This window comes from Seriola aureovittata, chromosome 13 (genome assembly GCF_021018895.1).
Source record: "Seriola aureovittata isolate HTS-2021-v1 ecotype China chromosome 13, ASM2101889v1, whole genome shotgun sequence".
Classification (NCBI taxonomy): Eukaryota; Metazoa; Chordata; class Actinopteri; order Carangiformes; family Carangidae; genus Seriola; species Seriola aureovittata.
The window spans coordinates 20,935,380-20,952,601 of record NC_079376.1 but is presented as its reverse complement, the minus strand read 5'-3'; the positions used below and the strand labels follow the sequence as shown (position 1 = coordinate 20,952,601).

Genomic DNA, 17,222 nt, shown 5'->3' with positions numbered 1-17,222 from the left:
GACATGGTGTTACATCCCCCCATAGGGAATAAATGTAATTGTTGCATGTAAAATGTTTATTTGCTGTCCTGCTCTTCGGGCTCTGTTGGCCTCAGCTCTGGATCCTCCCTCATCGTGTTATTGGTTGGATCTGAGGACCTGCAGCCAATTAGTTCAGCCTATTAGTTCACCTGGAGAATAAAGGGGATGCTGCTGCTTGCCTGCATATATGTTAAGAGCTATATTTGTCAATATGCTAATTATGGTAACCTTGTGAAAGATTGTTTCAGAGACTTTTGGTTTGTTAAATTTCAGTCACTGGTTCTACTTTGAGTTATTGCTTGTATGATTAAACCTGTATGTTGTTAATCTTGCCAAGAGGCTCTGTAGGGGAGAGCTGCCATTTCGGTTCAACCAACCGCCTTTTCTCCTGTTTCTGAGTGTGATAGAAGATTAGTATTGTAACGTTTTGTGTTATTTTCAGTTTTGTGTTTTTTGTTTCTCGTTAGGGTTGTTATGTTAGTGATTTTGGCCTGTGCTCTCCCTGAAATTAAATCTTATGTTTCACTTTCTTTCAAATGACTCCTCAAGTTCCTCATCTAGTTTTATGTCACTTCCATTTCCCCTAGACTAGTTTGGAGTCATAACAATGATCTCATATGTGTGTTGGCGGGTCTGTGCCATTTATACTGTTCATATCCTCCTGGTTTACACACACCTGGAAGCTCAAGGTAGACAGACTGAGCTGTACAGTCATTCTCATATTGTTGCAGTCTCTTTCCACTTGAGGGCGATGTTGCTTACATAATGGTTGCTCTATAGTCCATGGTGGATGGAGATTATCCCTAAAGAGAGAGGTACCACTCCTACCTGCTTCTGCTTTTACTTAACTAAACAAGTTTGACCATCTGGCTGAGTGGAAAAAGTAAGGCAGCTACTTATGGGGCTGTAACATCCAAATTTATAGAAATATATATACATAAAATATTATAATATTCATTTTTCAAAAGGTTCTTTTTTTTAAGATATGATTTTTTTAAACAATATTTTTGTTTTGCACATGTGTAAGTAGTCATTCAAAAAAGTTTTTAAGCAAAAGTACATTAGCACTACTAACAAATTTTACAATAAGTATAAAGAGAGAAACAAATTATTTAGGTAAAGTGACCTCTGTCAGCGTTATATTGCTATATATTATTGATAGTGGTGGGAAAATTTCTCAGATTTTCTGCTTATTCTCTACAGTGTAGATAACATTCGAATATAAATTCCACAGAATTGTATGTACATACAGTAGGCTTTTGTTCTGATTACTTTTTATATACAGAAGCAAGAAAAAGTGTGTGAACCCTTTGAAACGACCTGGTTTTCTGCATTAATTGGTCATAAAATGTGATCTGATCTTCATCTAAGTCACAAGTGTAGACAAATACAATATGCTTAAGCTGTTAAAAAACAAACAATTGTATAAGCGTAATCTTCCAGGTCTTTAGGGCAGCTATTAAACATTCACAGTTGTGGTGGAAAAAGTAAGTGAACCCTTGGATTTAATAACTGGTTGAACCTCCTTTGGCACAATAACCTGAAACAAGCTGTTCCAGTAGCTGCTGGTCAGAGCTGCTCTCTGTTCCTATAGAGCTGCTTCAGCTCAGACATATTCTGAGACTGTCTGGTGTGAGCGGCTCTTCAGGTCAGTACACAGCATCTCTACTGGATTACAGTCTGGGCTCTGACTGGGTCAGTCCAGAAGGTGGATTGGATTTTTTCAGTTTAAAGTCATTCAGTAGTAGATTTACTTTGATGTTTAGAGTCATCGTCCTGCTGCATCACTCAGCTTCTCCTGAGCTTCAGCAGGTGGACAGACACCCTGACATCACCTGTAAAAGACCTTGATAAACTCCTGATGATATTGAACTGTTCAGGCCCAGAGGCAGCAAAGCCCCAAATCCTCCACCCTACTTCATCTTTGGGATGATATTTTTAAGTTGGTATGCAGTGCCCTTTTTACACCATACATAGAGCTGCAGATTCTTACCAAACAATTCCACCTTTGTTTCATCACTCCATAAAATGTTTTCCCAGTAGCACTGTTGAGTGTCAAGCTGCTCTTCGGCAAACATCAGGGGTACAGAGATGTTTCTTTTTTTTTTTGCAGACACAGTTTCCTCCATTATGTCATGCCATTGACTCCATGCTCCATGGAAGCCATGCACTGTGCACCATGATTTACATGTGGTAGATATGAATACATCTTAGCTGGACGGCCACTTAGGTGGAGTATCCACAGAATTAAATCATCTGCATTTATATAGGCCCTACAGTTTGCCTGACTGATAAATATCTAATCTCTTTAAAATCACTTTGTAACTCTTTCAGCTTTATCCAAATCAACTACTCTTGATCATCATAAGTCTCCTGAGATTCTGTCTTCTGCAAAGAATGGTTCATTTCAGCAGATGCTTCTTTTTAAGTGCAAACGTAGCAAAAGTAAAAAGTAAAAGCAGCAGCAGTTGCAGTTGCAGTTTCATTGACTGGACTCCAGGTTTGATAACTCCTGACTCCAGTGAGCTTTTGTTTATGTCAATAGGATAGGGGTTCACATACTTTTTCAAACCTACACTGAGTGTTTTAATTATGTTTTTGATATGGACAAGAATAATACAATGATTTATGTGTTAATAAATAAAATAGATTGTGTTTGGTAATTATTGTAACTTACATGAAGATCTGACCATATTTTCAGACACATTTATACATAAATGAAGGAAATTTCAAAGGGTTTATTTACTTTTTCTTGTCACTATAGTGTATACACAATAAAATTGTATATTTCTAGTCATGGCCTAACGAGCACTGAGAAAATATATGTTAAAAACAGGTTGTTTCTTTTGTTTACTCATTTTTTAAAGTGATCCAGCTAAGCAACAAAGTCTCCACACTGTGGGTAAAAGGGCCTAGCTGCCCCAGCCCAGCCACCCACGTGAGGCTCAGCATAACGGCAGCTGGTATTAAACGCTTTTTATAAGGGTGGTGCTGTTGTTTGGATACAACGATATACGTTTAAACAGTAATGTCGCTTCGTTTAGGCGGCAGTTTAACTGTACTTGCAGTGTACTTTATTTTTCCTCCCCTCTCTCCACAGCTGTGCGGAAGTGACACAGCAGGCGCGCGCCGTGTCACGTCACGCGAGAAAGCACAGAAGCCGAGCGAGAAAAAAACATCAACAAGAAGAACAACAGTTCCCTGCAAATAAAGCACAGCGACAGGCTGCGGATATGACCAACCCATCGTTAACAGTCCTAAGGGATCGCGTGGACTCGTGAAGGTGAGCTCAAACCACCCGTCACGCGCGTTTACCGTTAATTTACCAAGAGTCAGAGAAGGAGGGATGAGGAGGGGAAGGGGGGGAGCTCGTCCACGCAAACATTGCCGCGTCATTAAAATTCACAAACAAAATGTTGCACTATTAGAGAAACGCCGGGTTTTGAGACTCATAATGACCCGCACTGTTGTTAAAACGGTAAGTTTGTGACGGGGCTTTGTCAAGAGTTACATGCGCACAGCTGGTTTGTCTTGTGTTTTGGTTCAAGGGTTCATGGGCGGAAGAATGAGGAAGTAGCTGGTTAGTGAAGGCTGGAGGAGAGCTAGGAGGCAACTCTGTACGGTGGCATGCACAGCAGAGTCCTCACCGCCAAAACGTACCTACTTTTACTTTGTAAGAGAAAATGAGTGGACATTATAACTAATTTTGTGTCAGTTTAACCTGCTCGAGCCGCACAACAGTTTATGTGTTTGGCTGCCGCTGATCACGTGCTGATTGTCATAGCTGCAGCACGCAGCCACTACATGTAATACGTTAACTAAAATGTTTGAAGTGCAGTTGTTTGTTTGAAGTTTATACATATCTTAATACACTCAATTTTAAACTTACATTATGTATGTGTTAGTTGTTCATGTGATCCATTAAGCATATTTTTAATGTATCACCTCACTGTTTTCTTGTATTGTATCAGGTTCTTGAAATGTCTGTCACCTAATGTTGCAACCAAACATTATTTGCATTATTAATTCATGTACCAATTATTTTCTCAATGATCTGATCATGTGTTTGGTCTATAAAATGACAGAAAATAGGGAAAAATGCACACCACAAGCTCCCATGTGATGTAAATGCCTTGTTTTGTTAGACCAACAGTGCAAACCCCAAAGATATTGAGATAACTATCAAACAAGACAAAGAACACACATTCCAGAAGCAGGAACTGGTTAATTTTTGCTTTAAAATTTTTTAAATGATTAGTCGATTATCAATATTGTTACTCTTCTGTCAGTTGACTAATCAGTTGACAATTGTTTCAGGTCTACCAATGTATGTTACATCTGTTGACTCATACTTATACGTTTTTCAGTAACTTTATGTTTTTGATTTATTTTTCTAGGCTATGAATTTCTCTGAGCATGGGGAAGTTTCAGATGAAGCAATGCTTGAGAAAGGCAAGTTCTGCAACCTTTATCTATGCATCTCCAACAGCAAATATAAAAATTTCCAATAACTAATGTGATAATTAAAAATATAAATTAACTGTTGAGTATGGCATACAGTAGAAAAACCTCTTCCTTCCAATATAGCACTTTTAGAAGTCTGACATTAGATATTTGTGTTAAAGTTTAAAAACCATAAACACAGATTTATATTCAGACATTTTTCAAATAATACATGTGGGTCAACTGCATCTTTAAAAGACTTATCAATTTTAAGGTGGAAAAGAAACAAAAACTCTGATCACATGAAAAACTGAAATGGTTTAACCAAGAAAACATGAATATCTCATTATTTGCAGAACACAAACAAGTCCAGGACGTTAAGGAGGAGACAGACGACTATGCTATTTGCAAGCAACCTGAAGGACTTGGAGGGGGATCTCATGGGGCTACTGAGGCTGGTAAACGGACATCTGAAGAGATGGGCCCTGATACAGACCAGTCCACCAGCAGCAAGAGATCCAGAGTCTCTGGCGAGGTAAGCTAAACTCAAACCATTTCATCTAACTTACAAGTACATCATGGACAATCTGCACATCCAATTGTTGTGTAGGTTAATGTGTTTCAGTATATTTGTGTTTTGACTGTTATTTCTTCTGTCTAGATGAGAAGGCACTTGATAGATGAGAGCAGCAGACATGAGCCTCTTTGCCTCACCACAACTGGAGAGAAGAGGGATTGTGTCCAGGAGAAATCCAGAGTTTCCTACAGAAAGCCTCTCTTCAGCATCTCCCACAGGATCTCGGAGAAGAGGAACACACCGAGTCTGGAGCTGCAGGGCAGTCATAGTGCAGGGAATCAGCTCAGCTACAGCAGCATCCTCTCCTCCAAGCTCCAAAGTCCAGAGGAAAACGGCCAATTTGAAACCCTCCCCACCACAGACAGTTTAGGCCAAACTTCGACAACAAACTCTAGCCTTTATCCACTGATAGAAAAAATGTTTTTCATTCTCAATACCCTTAATTCAAGCATGACTCAACTGCATAGCAAAGTGGATTTGTTAACCCTTGAAGTCATGCGGATAAAGAAGCAGATCAAACCGGCTGACATGGTGACAGAGTTCCAGCCTCCTCCTGAATATCTGCTAACAAGTGACGAACTGAATCAGCTGATGGAGCAGACGTCTGGTGCTGGGGAGCTTGGGTGTCGGCTGCTGGTGCATCTCTTTCCAGAGCTGTTCAAAGTCAGGGAGTGCTCTCATGAATGCATGGCAAGCAAGAGAACACTGGAGTCTTTGCATCTGCAGCTGATCCGTAATTACATTGAGGTATGCTACCCTTCGGTCAAGAACAACAACATCTGGCAGGAAGAATGTCTCCTTCAGATAAATGACTTCTTTAATCGCTTCTGGGCACAGAGGGACATGGAAAGCGCACGGCTGCTCAGGAAGCAGACAATCACAAGTGCTGGGATAAAAGCCGAGCATCCTCAAACCTATCGTTTCATTAATGAGCAGGGTCAGGAGGAGCATATTGCTCTAGATAACCAGCAAAGTAGCCTGGCTGCATCAGACCTTGCTTTCAGTTCACAAGCCACAGAGGAGCTGGATGACTTCTCCTCCCCTGAGGACTTGATTATTTTTCTTATGCACCGTCTTTTCCCTGAGGTGTTTGAAGAGGGAAAAATGCCTGAAGGCTCCAGCAGTTTTGGTAGCGTGGGGCAGCTAATTCTGGACTCTGACAAGATGGAAATAATAAGAAAGTATATGGAAGCAAATTTTCCTGATGTGCCTGAGGACAGCTGGCTCCAGGTCTGCATTCAGCATATGGAAGATGCACTTGAGGGTCCTCATAGTAATGGCAATGGGAGTGAACCTGAGAATATAAATGATGAGGGCTATGACCTGGCCAGCCTTCCAGAAGATGTTTCTATTATTAAGGTTCCAGAGGCAGGTGATTACGAAAGGCCCAGTCGCAAATCTAAAAAGTCACTGCTTACACCCGTGGATTTTGACAATCTGGAGATTCCTCTACCAGACTTCACTGTCCCCCAGGAGTACCTCTTGTCCAGGGAGCAGCTGAAGAACAACTATGAATGTAGCTTGTCCATTGGGAATTTTGCCTCTCGGCTGCTGGTGCTAATGTTCCCTGAGCTCTTCACCCACGAGAACACAAGAAAGCAGTACAACTGTAGTGGTTCTCTTGGGAAAAAACAGCTTGACCCTGTTCGTGTAAACCTGATCCGTCATTATGTGCAGTTAGTCTACCCTCGGGCCAAGAACGATAGAGTGTGGATGTTAGAATTTGTGGGAAAACTTGATGAGAGGTGTAGGAGACGTGACACAGAGCAGAGGAGATCCTACCTTCAGCAACGCAAAGTGTATGGTCAAGAGTCAGAGCAGGACTTTCTATGCCAGCTGAACCAGCTCAATCCAGATAATATTAGAGAGGATCCAGATATTCCCTCTTTACCTCCTGAGAAAAGCAGCAAAGACTTTTGCAAAATTCCCCTGGACGAACTGACTGTTTCCAAACCTGACTTCCCCATACCTTCTGTCTACCTGCTCTCAGACACTGAGGTGCGGGAAATCGTCCAGCAGAGTCTCTCTGTTGGGAACTTTGCTGCCCGCCTGCTGGTGCGCCTCTTTCCTGAGCTCTTCACCCAGGAGAACCTGCGGCTGCAGTACAACCATTCAGGAGCCTGCAACAAGAAGCAGCTTGACCCCGTGCGCCTCAGATTGATCCGTCACTATGTGGAAGCAGTGTATCCTGTGGATAAGATGGAGGAGGTGTGGCACTACGAATGTGTGCCAAGCATTGACGAACGCTGCCGGCGCCCTAATCGCAAGAAGTGTGACATTCTTAAGAAGGCCAAGAGGTCAAGCATTGTGTCGTAGTTACAATACTTTGCAGTTAGGCAACACTTTTTGTCATAAAAATAATTGCACAGTATATAAGCTGAAAAGGCATTGTTGAACTTTTACAGACTGTCCTATGTAGGATGAAGCCAAGCTGTTGAGTTTCTTCAGTACTATTCTTAGTCATATTTTACCTTTGGACTACAGCAGTAGATGTTGTAGTTAATGTAGTCTTATTGTTGGATAAAGAGTTAAAACTGCTTCTATTTATAAGCCAAAACTGTCATAGCTTATCTAACATACTTTGTTGATAAATGTTGTAGCCTTAAAAACAATAACAATGATAGTAGCTAATAGCATAGATCACACATTTGCTCTATGGATAGAAAGGATTCACAATGATGTGATATATTTCCATTGCAGTTACTGATGTAGCATTGTGCCACCACTGTTTTAATAATAATGTGCTTATGTTAAGCCTTCTTATAGAAGTTTATATTATACAATTTAACATGACAATGGATCATGATAACCTCTTTCTAATAAAATTATAGTTAAAATATGACATATGATCGGACTGTTTTACATAATGGCGCTAAACCGTTCCTGTTGAGGTATCTAATTGGGATTTATTGGAAAATAAAATGTGGTTTAATATGGTTGCATTTCAAAGAATATTGACAGAGAAATGTAAACATTTAGTCAGTTTATTCATACATTTCTTCACCACACACCCAGGGAGTTAATAGGTGTCCATTTTCCTGAATCCTAAATTTCCAACTGCACCAATAACCTTTGTACTATGTAACATGAATATTGGTTCTACTCACTATTTTCTATTTTGGTTTCAATAAAAATGATTCAATGAGGATTTACGGGAAAAATGGGGGGGGGGGGGCACCCAATATCCAAGTTAGAGTCAGATGAAAACTCATGGACTTGCAAGAAAATGTGATGTGCTCTTCATCGACCAAGTCATCATGACATCATTTTCAAAATTCAAAACAAAAAAGTGCACGTTTAATGGGGGAGTCACACAGTGTAGTGGGGAACGGTAGACATTCAAAATCTTTCTCCCAACCAACTGCCTCATGTCAACAACCACTGAGAACTTTACATTATACCTTTGTAATTGAATCCAGATCCATTCTGTTGAAGTCCATTCAAATTGCCAGTCATCCAATAGCATTTCTCTATGCTGTTGCCTTCACTGGCCAATCGTATTACAGTCAGTCCCGTCCTACTCAAGTTCATGGCTTAAAGGCTTCATCCTTGGAAAGCTGTATATATTTCCATCGTCTTATGGCAACTTTGTACTTGTCTGTACTACTGGATTCACCAATAACCCCTCTGATGATGACTCTCATCAGAGTAACAGTGTTGTCTTCTTGGTTCTCCAACAGTACCACATCCAAGGTGTCCCCAACTTTCACCTGAATACAGAACGAAATACGAGTTACGTCAAATGAATTAAAGGCCTTACAGGAAAGATTATGTAAAAGTGAGAAATAAGGGCAGGAATACATAATATGTAATTATACATCACTCACCGTTTTACTTTTCTTGATGAGTTTCTGCCCATTTAGCCTGAGCTTGTTGTCATAAAAGGCATCCTCAATTTTCCTGTTAAAAGATAAATGAAACGTTCGACTCAGTTATGGGATAGAAGTGCTTTGCTGTTTTCAAGATATGATTGATAATGGGCTAATAAAAATGCCCAACAGCTATAAATAATAGATCTTTACAGTAGTGAAGATGCACTGACTCACTTGCGTGGTATGTCCAGGCCAGCTTTCATGATGATATCATACCGGAAAGACTGCACCCATTTTTCCACATCTTTATAGTCCTTTGGTTGATTTGGGTCCTCCACCACCTCATCTTCATAATCACTGTCCTCTGGGTCTTTCTCATCCTCATCTTCCTCCACCGCCTCCTGTGCCATCCTAACCGCACCTTTCTTCTTGCTGCTTTTGAACCTCAGATGATGAACAGACCAACCCCTGACTGGGTCTCTGCCATGCAGAGCAAGCCTGTGACAGCCAGGTGCGGGGAATGCCGAGCAGCCCCACAGCTGGCGTGTATGAATAGACCTGGGACACCATTCAATCTGCCTCAATCCATATCCAGCAGCCAACAGGTGGCGGGAGTTCAGCCTCCCTAGCTGCCTCATGGCAAGTGCCTGCACCACCAAGTTCTGCATTTTGGTGCTCCACCCAGACACTAAAAAAACATGACCGGTTAGGAAGCATTGCCTACATTACTGACCTCCCTGTGACCAATTTAAAGGTAATAAATTAGTATCCATTCAATCAAGGCTTAAGGCTAACTGACTGCGCTACGTCCATGTTTTAAATCGCCTCTTAAAATTATTTGTCAACAAAGTTTACCTTCAAAATAAAAGCCTCACTTTATATCTAGGTTCTGTCGCTCAAAACGTTTACATTTAAGACTTTATCACAAATTACAATCACAACTAATGATAACACAAGAGGCACAAAATGAACCTTAACTATTCATACTATCCATCAACTATTCCTAAATTATTTCAGGAGTGATGCCTGTGCTTGACACCAACCTAAAACAAACAATTATGGATGGTAGCGCTGCCCCTGGTGTGGCATGTTTGTTTTTGTCCTCTGATATTAGCTGCAGGTTGTGATGTTTTTCATCATACTTTTAGACAATGACTGTCTCTGATTGACTGAGCTTGACATTTTTAGGCTGAAGTTGAAGCCGAGGCAGACACAGCTAGCTAGCCTTACTTTTCTTCAGTAAGCTCGTGGACTTGTGCCACCCCCCACGAGCTTGCTAACCAACAAACACAGGACAACCGGACAGTTTTAATTAGCTCCTATATGCTAAATATGCAGCTCTTCACATGAAATTGTTATTGGGTAGTCCACTCACCTATGGAGTAACCTTTTGTAGCTTGTTACTGTACTTGGTCGCCTATCCTGCCTGGTTACTTGTGTACCAGCTAATGCAAATGTGCTGCCACCTGCCGCACTGGAGGAGAACTACATACACATACAGGCCGAGCAGATGAGGGAACACTAAACTGCTGTGGGATTTCCCAGGGTTTGATGCAAAGCAGTCAAAATGTGATGAGCTGAAATGATTCAGTGGCATATCTTACACAATTCTCACTTGATATGCTTTGATAAGTGAGCCAAGTCAGCTAACAAGACACACAATGTGACAGTCAACACTTTCTCTGCAGTTATTTTCATACAGAGTAATAAATAGTTTTCATACCACAGACCAAACACTAGATTTTTTTTTAGACTGTTATCTTTATTATTTTAATTAAAAAAAAAAAATTAGCTAGCCACTGTGTAAAAGATTTACACAATGATCATCATGTAATTTTCAAATATTTCAGATTTATTAACCAGTATTTTTAACAGTTATCAATCAGCCCTGTGTTGTTGTTTAAAAGATCATCTGAAAGTGATATTAAAATGAATATAAAGTGTAATGTTGTATATGTAAGCTTTTATTATAACAGGAAGAGTAAACAGTCTCTGCCTCACTTTTACACACTGTATTTAACCACACTTGTTTTTTATAGGCCTTTTCCACAGCAGACTTTTGAGTTTTCATAGTAGGAAAAGCACAGGTATTATTATTTACATTACCAATGGCTCTGTTCTATTTCAGTCCAGCATGCACAATACAAGGAACCTGAAACTGAAGCAGCAAAATGGAATTCAGCCATCATTAACTTTATCATTCCCTGCTTTCGTTACTGTGACATGGTAAAATGTAAGTGAAAAAAGCCTTTTGATATCCATGAAGCAGCTCCTCCAGTAGACACTCTCCCCATCCAGATTTTCCTAGCGAGTTTGAGGATCCAAGTCAGCAACATTTTTTAAATATACATGGTTTCACCCCAGACATTTATTGCAACTTTTATTTTTCCAGCATAAGATAAATTTGAATACACATTTTAAAAGTTAATCAAGTTATTTATACAGCCCATTTGATTATAATGACAACAAGAACATTTTTAACATTTTACAAGAAGCTTTAAGTAGTCGTGTATTGGTTTATCTCTGTGCAGTTATGTACTTGTCAATATATCAGCTTGAATAAGCTTGAAAAAGTAATAAATACTTTTAGGGAATTTACATCAACATTCAGCTTCACTACAATTCATAATGTCTATAGTGTCACTTCAAGTGCATAATACTGATGTCACTACATTATCGAAAACAATATAAGAACAGGATGTCATTTGCGAGGATGCATACAATATGTTCCTGTTAGATGTTAGAAAAACGTCAGTATTATAAAGTTTATATGATGTCCTTGCGTAAACATAACTGCATTTACATCCTTGCATAAACTGCCTGTAAACTCTGGTCAAAAAGAGTCAGGGATACTCCAGGTAATTCAAATGTCGACACCTAACGTCTCTTTAGGAAACATGGTGACATGTCGGAGTGCGCTGTGCTCTTTTGACTTTCTGAGCACATTCAACATACACGGGACAGTGAACTTCATTTTACATATTAAAATTGGGGCATTATTCAGTTACCACAGACACCTAATGGACATGTACTACAGTATATCATATATGCTGGTGGTTTACATTCAGGTATGTTTTATGCTTTTTAACATATTGTCTTAGCAGAAGGAAATCATGCAAATTTAATGACCTTGTGAATGTTCGACTGATGATAAATGGTGGGGACTGATATATCTACCCATTCAAATGTATTGTAGATTCAGTGTAAACCTGTCCTTGTCTCATCTGATTGTGAGGTTAATGTAATGACATGTTTATATGTTTGTACCACAGTAGCCGGCAGGTTTTTGTCGTGGCAGTAGGCAGCAAAAAAGTCAAATTTAGGCCAAAATGTTCCACTAGTGAGCCACTAATGTACTTGCTTAACTTATCATGGATGATGTAGTTTCATACTATGTTTTAGCTTGTCAAGGTGAAAGCTCATATGACCAGACAGCTTTACTACTCCAACAATTTCCAGTTTCTGGGTCGGTCAAAACAAGTTAATCAAACGTTAAAGCAGAAAATCCACCCAGAAACACCTTAACAACATTAACAGCTTCTCTGATGCTGTTTTGTTGTTTCTTATTTCCTTGCAGATAGCCAAACTCTGACAATGTGTCATTACATTGAGAAAATGCCAACATATACAACATATGGAGGTTTGTGGTTGAAAATGTTTCAAAAGCATCAACTGTAAACATCATGTTTAGGTATTAGTCCATCAACATCCAAAAGATGGGGATGTTTCTCTCTGGAGCTGCCATATAGCACCAACAGTCAACAGTCAAACAGGGAGATATCAACTGGAGAAGAAGTATATCGATTATATCTGACTCTCCATCCCACAGTAGCCTCAATAGACCAGAATGCAATGCAGCCACAGGACAGCTTTGTTCTGAGTTTTTCTGTCAGTCAGAACAACTGTCACTCTCTTTTTACTATCTTTGTGTCACTTTCCACCCACAGCTAAAAATAAACCTATACCTGTTATCTGCAGTTGTAAAAAGGCATTCTGGGAAATGTAGAAAGTCACTAACTGAAGAAGAAATAGATGATACATGTTGATATTAAAAAAAAAAAGTAGGTACACCAATTACAACACTTCACCACAACATAAGAAATTTTTTTTTTGTTGTTGAAAAATCACAGATTGGTATAACAGTGACTGAGGGTTAACAAGTGTTCGTTTGTCTCTTTTGGAGTCGGAGGTTTCCAATGACTAACATCTCCTTGTGATGTGCATAAGCGCAACACGCTATGTTTGACCAATAGTCCTCCTTTGACTTTTCCACTCGAGGAGATTGCATTTATTTTCACAGTTATTGCTGTAATTAGAAGTATGTTAAACTTCCTCACCATTCTTTTCATTAAAATCAGCTCCAACTTTATCTGACCTTATCTTTCTCTATCATTTCTGATGGGTCGGTGTTGCTGAGATTTCACTGACTGAATGAGATGTTTAAACCTGTCCATCTGTTCCGTGGCCTCTGAAAAGGTCTTATGAGGTAACTGCAGCTTCAGTTTCAGTTTCATATGTACTGCACATATGAGATTTTAAAAGCTATGGCAATGGTGTACAGTGTAACAGTCCTTGCTTGGTTTTCATAGGAAGCTAGGCAGATATATTTTTTCCATGTGTGTGTACCCTAGTAGGTTCACATACCATCGTCGCTTTGCTCGCCACTCACTAATCACTGTTATTGCTTTGGTGATTCACACATTCAGGATTCAGGCATTTGTTTCAGACAGTATGGCAATACAGCACGAATCTGTGTATCTCACATTAAGACTTGTTTGCACACTATGTGTCTGATGTCCAAAGTATTTGTATGCTACAGAAACGCCACTGTGTTTCATCAGTGACTGCATAGTCATAGAGAAGTCTCCACGCAGGAGCCATGTCTGTGGAACGACCTGTGGTTGCGGCAGTTCTCGCTGCAGTGGACGATGAGCACTGGGTAGCAAAGTGCGTCCTCATAGTCTGGGGGTTCCTCATCATCTGTGGTGAGACGCTCTGATAGGCAGCGGGTATTTTCACTGGGGCTTTCTTGGTCGTCCAAACTGCCGCTCCTCCAGAAGCAGCTGCGTTGGGAGCCGTAGCGCCGGGCCAGGGAGAACCGACTGCCACTGAAGGGGATGCGGGAGCTGGCACCAGTGCAGATGCTGAGGGCACTCCTGGAGAATACTGAGGAGCAGCTGATGGCTCTGTGGCAGCGCTCACAATTCTGACGAACCCCATTGAAGCTGGATGGGCACTGGGCCAGGTCCATGAGGCCGGCTTCTGAGTAGCTGGGCACCAGCTGCTGGTTGGAACGAATGTGCCATTCCAGTTCAGTACTGTCTATGGTGTTAACACGAGGGATACGACGCCAATACGGTCGATCGTCACATGGGGTCACAGGGAGGTAATCGTGGCCAAAGAGCTTCTCTACACGATAGTGGACATATGCGGTACGATACTCTGTGAAGACTCTGAGAGGCCAAGAGAAAGTGAGGAAGGAGGCAAACCAGAAGACATAGTGGGACAGATACCAGGGGTGGTGCTCTGGGTCAGACAGCACCAGGACATACTCCTTCAGGTCAATGTTTTTCAGGTGCATGCCCTCCCTTGCCTCCATGTAGTCATCAAGGCCCTCATTGTCAGTGAAAAACCTTGCTCGTTGTGTAAGGTAGGAATTCTCTGACTCTACGTTGGCAAAGCTAAAGCACTTGGTGAAGCGCATCTTTGTAAGAGCAGATTTCTCCAAGCCCAGCAGCTGTTTGGAAACATCTTTAACACCACAGTGACTGTAGTCAAATTCAGCTTCTGCCACATGGGTGTTGACACGTTCGTGGTAAACCTGGGTACTGGTGTAAGCGTCTCCATTACGGTAGCGTGTGACTTGCCGAGTTCGGCGAACGTAGTGGTAGCTTATGGCCTTCCACCAGATGCAGGGTTTAGCTTGTTGCATCCTCTGGATTCGCTCATAGATGCCCTCAACATCCACTTTGTGCTGCAGCTCATTCTTCACGTGACAGTGCCAGCACTCCACAAGATAGACCAAATAGAGCATGCCCAGCAGGGCCAAAGGGATGTAGATGTAGCCATCAGAGCATGGGGTGTCATGGTACATCATGGATTTCCCTTTGAAGGCACTGTCAAAGGTGAGGCGGGTCACCTTGGTGACATGACACCAAACCATCGCTCCCATGCAGCCATACATGAGGATGGACAGGAGCAGGCATTTCCAGAAACTCTCCCGACACAGAGATTTGCTCAGAGATTGCTTCAGAGGTCTTTGCTATTGAATCAAAACAAAACATAAGAGGAAGTGATAAAGACTGTTGTCAAGTTAATTATAACCCACTTAAATGTCCTGTTGCACACTGCAACATCTGTGGCACAGTCAGGATTTTTAATGGATTTAATGGATTAAAATGAATGAGTGGGTCATGCTCCCAGTAGTAACACTCACAGATTATAAAATTCCTTGCAAAGACAATCAGTCAGACTGCTTGCAGAGTGGATGACAAGAAAGACATGCCATTTTATAGCTATGATGAACAGCTGTTTGACAGGTACTGAGCTACAGGCCCACTACAGCCCATGAGGAATGAGAGACAGGTGAAGAGGCTGTTTGGTTAATCACCAATCACGTGCTTGCATTTTACTGTAAAATTATTACTGCAGGCTACAAGATAGTATAAATCGGCCCACTGCAAATTGTAGGCTAACTAATGAGATGATTTCCAGTAAGACAAACTCAATTCACCTGCAATGTGTTGCAGCCTGCACACCGTGCACATGGATTCATTAAAGCTCTGCGACAGGATCTGACAAACAGGTCATAACAAAAGCCATTTGCTCGTAACAAGTGATGTTGGAAAATAATACCTCCTCTCTGGTGTCCTCCTCGAAAACGGTGGTCGTGCTGCTTTCACTCGCTGTCGCAGCCGATGCTGGAGGGGACATGGTGCTGGGCAGCTATTGATAATAATGACAGGGCGTGGAGTAGGAAGAGGAAGAGATTTCACTACCTTGCTCTGCAGCGTCCCTCAACCAAGACGAGCCACTACATCTGCGATCATACAGAGGCACTCCACCCGAGGAAAAGCCCGAGGCAGGGCGACAGAGGCATGTTGATCAGTGAAGACCCAAAATAAGGGGATCTTTCCGGCGGCAGGAGAATGAAAAAAGCGGGGGTGTGTCTATAGGAGAGCCTGTATCCTACCCTTTACGGTTTAGCTGTCAGTGCCGCAGTAACATGATCGTAGATTATGCTGTATTAGCTGGTCGTCATTACAAAATGAACATGCCCTGCCCCTCAGGGACCACTGTGTGTTTATCGGTGTGAGGAGGGGGGACGCCGTTAGTGGTCCACAGAGCTGGCAGGGTCGCTGTCCATGGTGCTGACTGAGGCAGGTGTACGGTGAGATGTTGTTGCATAAATCTGTCCCTTAAAGGGAAAGTCCACCCTAAAGATGAGTCTTCAGTTGAGTTAGGGGTAGTGAAGTCAACACACAAACAAACAAAAAAAAAAATGGACAACGGTTTGTGCTAATCTGGAGATCAGGGTGGTCAGGTGACACTTTTGGTAGAAATCCATTGACAGTGATTCATGCTGATGACTGGATCTGGTTGTTCACTGACTTTTTATAAATACTATCACATGCAAAGGAACGTCTGAGATTATGGTTGTGAATTAGTAAATAACCTTAATCAAATCAGTAATGTCCTCAGAGTTGCACCAATACTACACAAATTAAATCTTGCTTCGATTTTGGGGTGGATTTTTTTCCTTTTAAGCCTTACAAAATAAAATAACCACAATTGGTATGAATAAAATGTAATAGAAAAATCACAAAATGTTAACAATTTGTCCAAAGAATTGTATTAATACTTAAATCCATCAAATCCAAGTCATTCATTAGTTATTCCTCCACTGTGGCCTCATATGGTTTTGACTTCTCTTAGTAAAAGTATTATTACCACCATGTTAAAATTCTCTAGTAAAAGTTCTGCATTTAAAGTTTTACTTCAACAAAAGTACAGAAATATTATCAGTAAAATCTACTGAAAGTATTAAATGAGCTGATTGGCACATAACTCTTTAGATAATTGATAAGTCATTGAAGTTATTTATCAAGTTACAGCTTCATAATTGTGAAGATTTGCTGATTTTCTTTGTCTGATCTGTGAATAAACTGAATATAATGTAATGGGTTTGGGACATGAGAAAACAACAACTTGGGTTTAGAGATTTTGCGATGGCCATTTTTCTTTACTGTTCTGTCATTTTATAGACCAAACAATTAATGGCTTAATTGAGAAAATAATCAGCGGGTTATCATGCAGAAAATTCCCCCTATATTATTATAGTTGTGTAGAAGTGCTAATTACAATTTATT

The 17,222-nt window shown here is 40.9% G+C and overlaps 3 protein-coding genes across 4 annotated transcripts; 1 reads left to right on the top strand and 2 right to left on the bottom strand.

The window, feature by feature from the left end:
• Positions 1-3,076: 3,076 nt before the first annotated feature.
• On the top strand, positions 3,077-7,883 carry bend3 (BEN domain containing 3). 2 transcript variants are annotated; one of them, XM_056394065.1, is made up of 4 exons: positions 3,077-3,304; positions 4,419-4,473; positions 4,821-4,999; positions 5,126-7,883. In XM_056394065.1, the coding sequence occupies exons 2-4, from the start codon at positions 4,422-4,424 to the stop codon at positions 7,355-7,357; spliced, it is 2,463 nt and encodes an 820-aa protein (XP_056250040.1). In that variant the 5' UTR covers positions 3,077-3,304; positions 4,419-4,421; the 3' UTR covers positions 7,358-7,883. The 2 variants fall into 2 exon arrangements, with proteins under 2 accessions (XP_056250040.1, XP_056250039.1); XM_056394064.1 differs by lacking the exon at positions 3,077-3,304 and adding an exon at positions 3,403-3,499.
• Positions 7,884-8,011: 128 nt separating this feature from the next.
• mtres1 (mitochondrial transcription rescue factor 1) lies at positions 8,012-10,300 on the bottom strand. The gene is made up of 4 exons (XM_056394066.1): positions 10,229-10,300; positions 9,088-9,541; positions 8,869-8,941; positions 8,012-8,751 (listed from the first exon to the last, which is right to left on the bottom strand). Exons 2-4 carry the CDS (start codon positions 9,519-9,521, stop codon positions 8,569-8,571), a joined length of 690 nt encoding a protein of 229 aa, XP_056250041.1. The 5' UTR covers positions 9,522-9,541; positions 10,229-10,300; the 3' UTR covers positions 8,012-8,568.
• Positions 10,301-10,796: 496 nt separating this feature from the next.
• LOC130179699 (transmembrane protein 151B-like) lies at positions 10,797-16,542 on the bottom strand. Its single transcript, XM_056392671.1, has 2 exons — positions 15,709-16,542; positions 10,797-15,115 (listed from the first exon to the last, which is right to left on the bottom strand). The coding sequence occupies exons 1-2, from the start codon at positions 15,784-15,786 to the stop codon at positions 13,706-13,708; spliced, it is 1,488 nt and encodes a 495-aa protein (XP_056248646.1). The 5' UTR covers positions 15,787-16,542; the 3' UTR covers positions 10,797-13,705.
• Positions 16,543-17,222: the final 680 nt, after the last annotated feature.

Bases quoted from the DNA above. Each gene is read 5' to 3' on its own strand.
- bend3 (XM_056394064.1), top strand. From the start codon at position 3,476: ATGACCCGCACTGTTGTTAAAACG. The intron at 3,500-4,418 runs GTAAGTTTGTGA...TTATTTTTCTAG, and splicing joins CCCGCACTGTTGTTAAAACG to GCTATGAATTTCTCTGAGCA. The intron at 5,000-5,125 runs GTAAGCTAAACT...TCTTCTGTCTAG, and splicing joins GATCCAGAGTCTCTGGCGAG to ATGAGAAGGCACTTGATAGA.
- mtres1 (XM_056394066.1), bottom strand. From the start codon at position 9,521: ATGCAGAACTTGGTGGTGCAGGCACTTGCCATGAGGCAGCTAGGGAGG. The intron at 8,942-9,087 runs GTGAGTCAGTGC...ATCTTTTAACAG, and splicing joins GGCCTGGACATACCACGCAA to GAAAATTGAGGATGCCTTTT. The intron at 8,752-8,868 runs GTGAGTGATGTA...TTCTGTATTCAG, and splicing joins TCATCAAGAAAAGTAAAACG to GTGAAAGTTGGGGACACCTT.
- LOC130179699 (XM_056392671.1), bottom strand. From the start codon at position 15,786: ATGTCCCCTCCAGCATCGGCTGCGACAGCGAGTGAAAGCAGCACGACC. The intron at 15,116-15,708 runs GTATTATTTTCC...TTGATTCAATAG, and splicing joins AGGAGGACACCAGAGAGGAG to CAAAGACCTCTGAAGCAATC.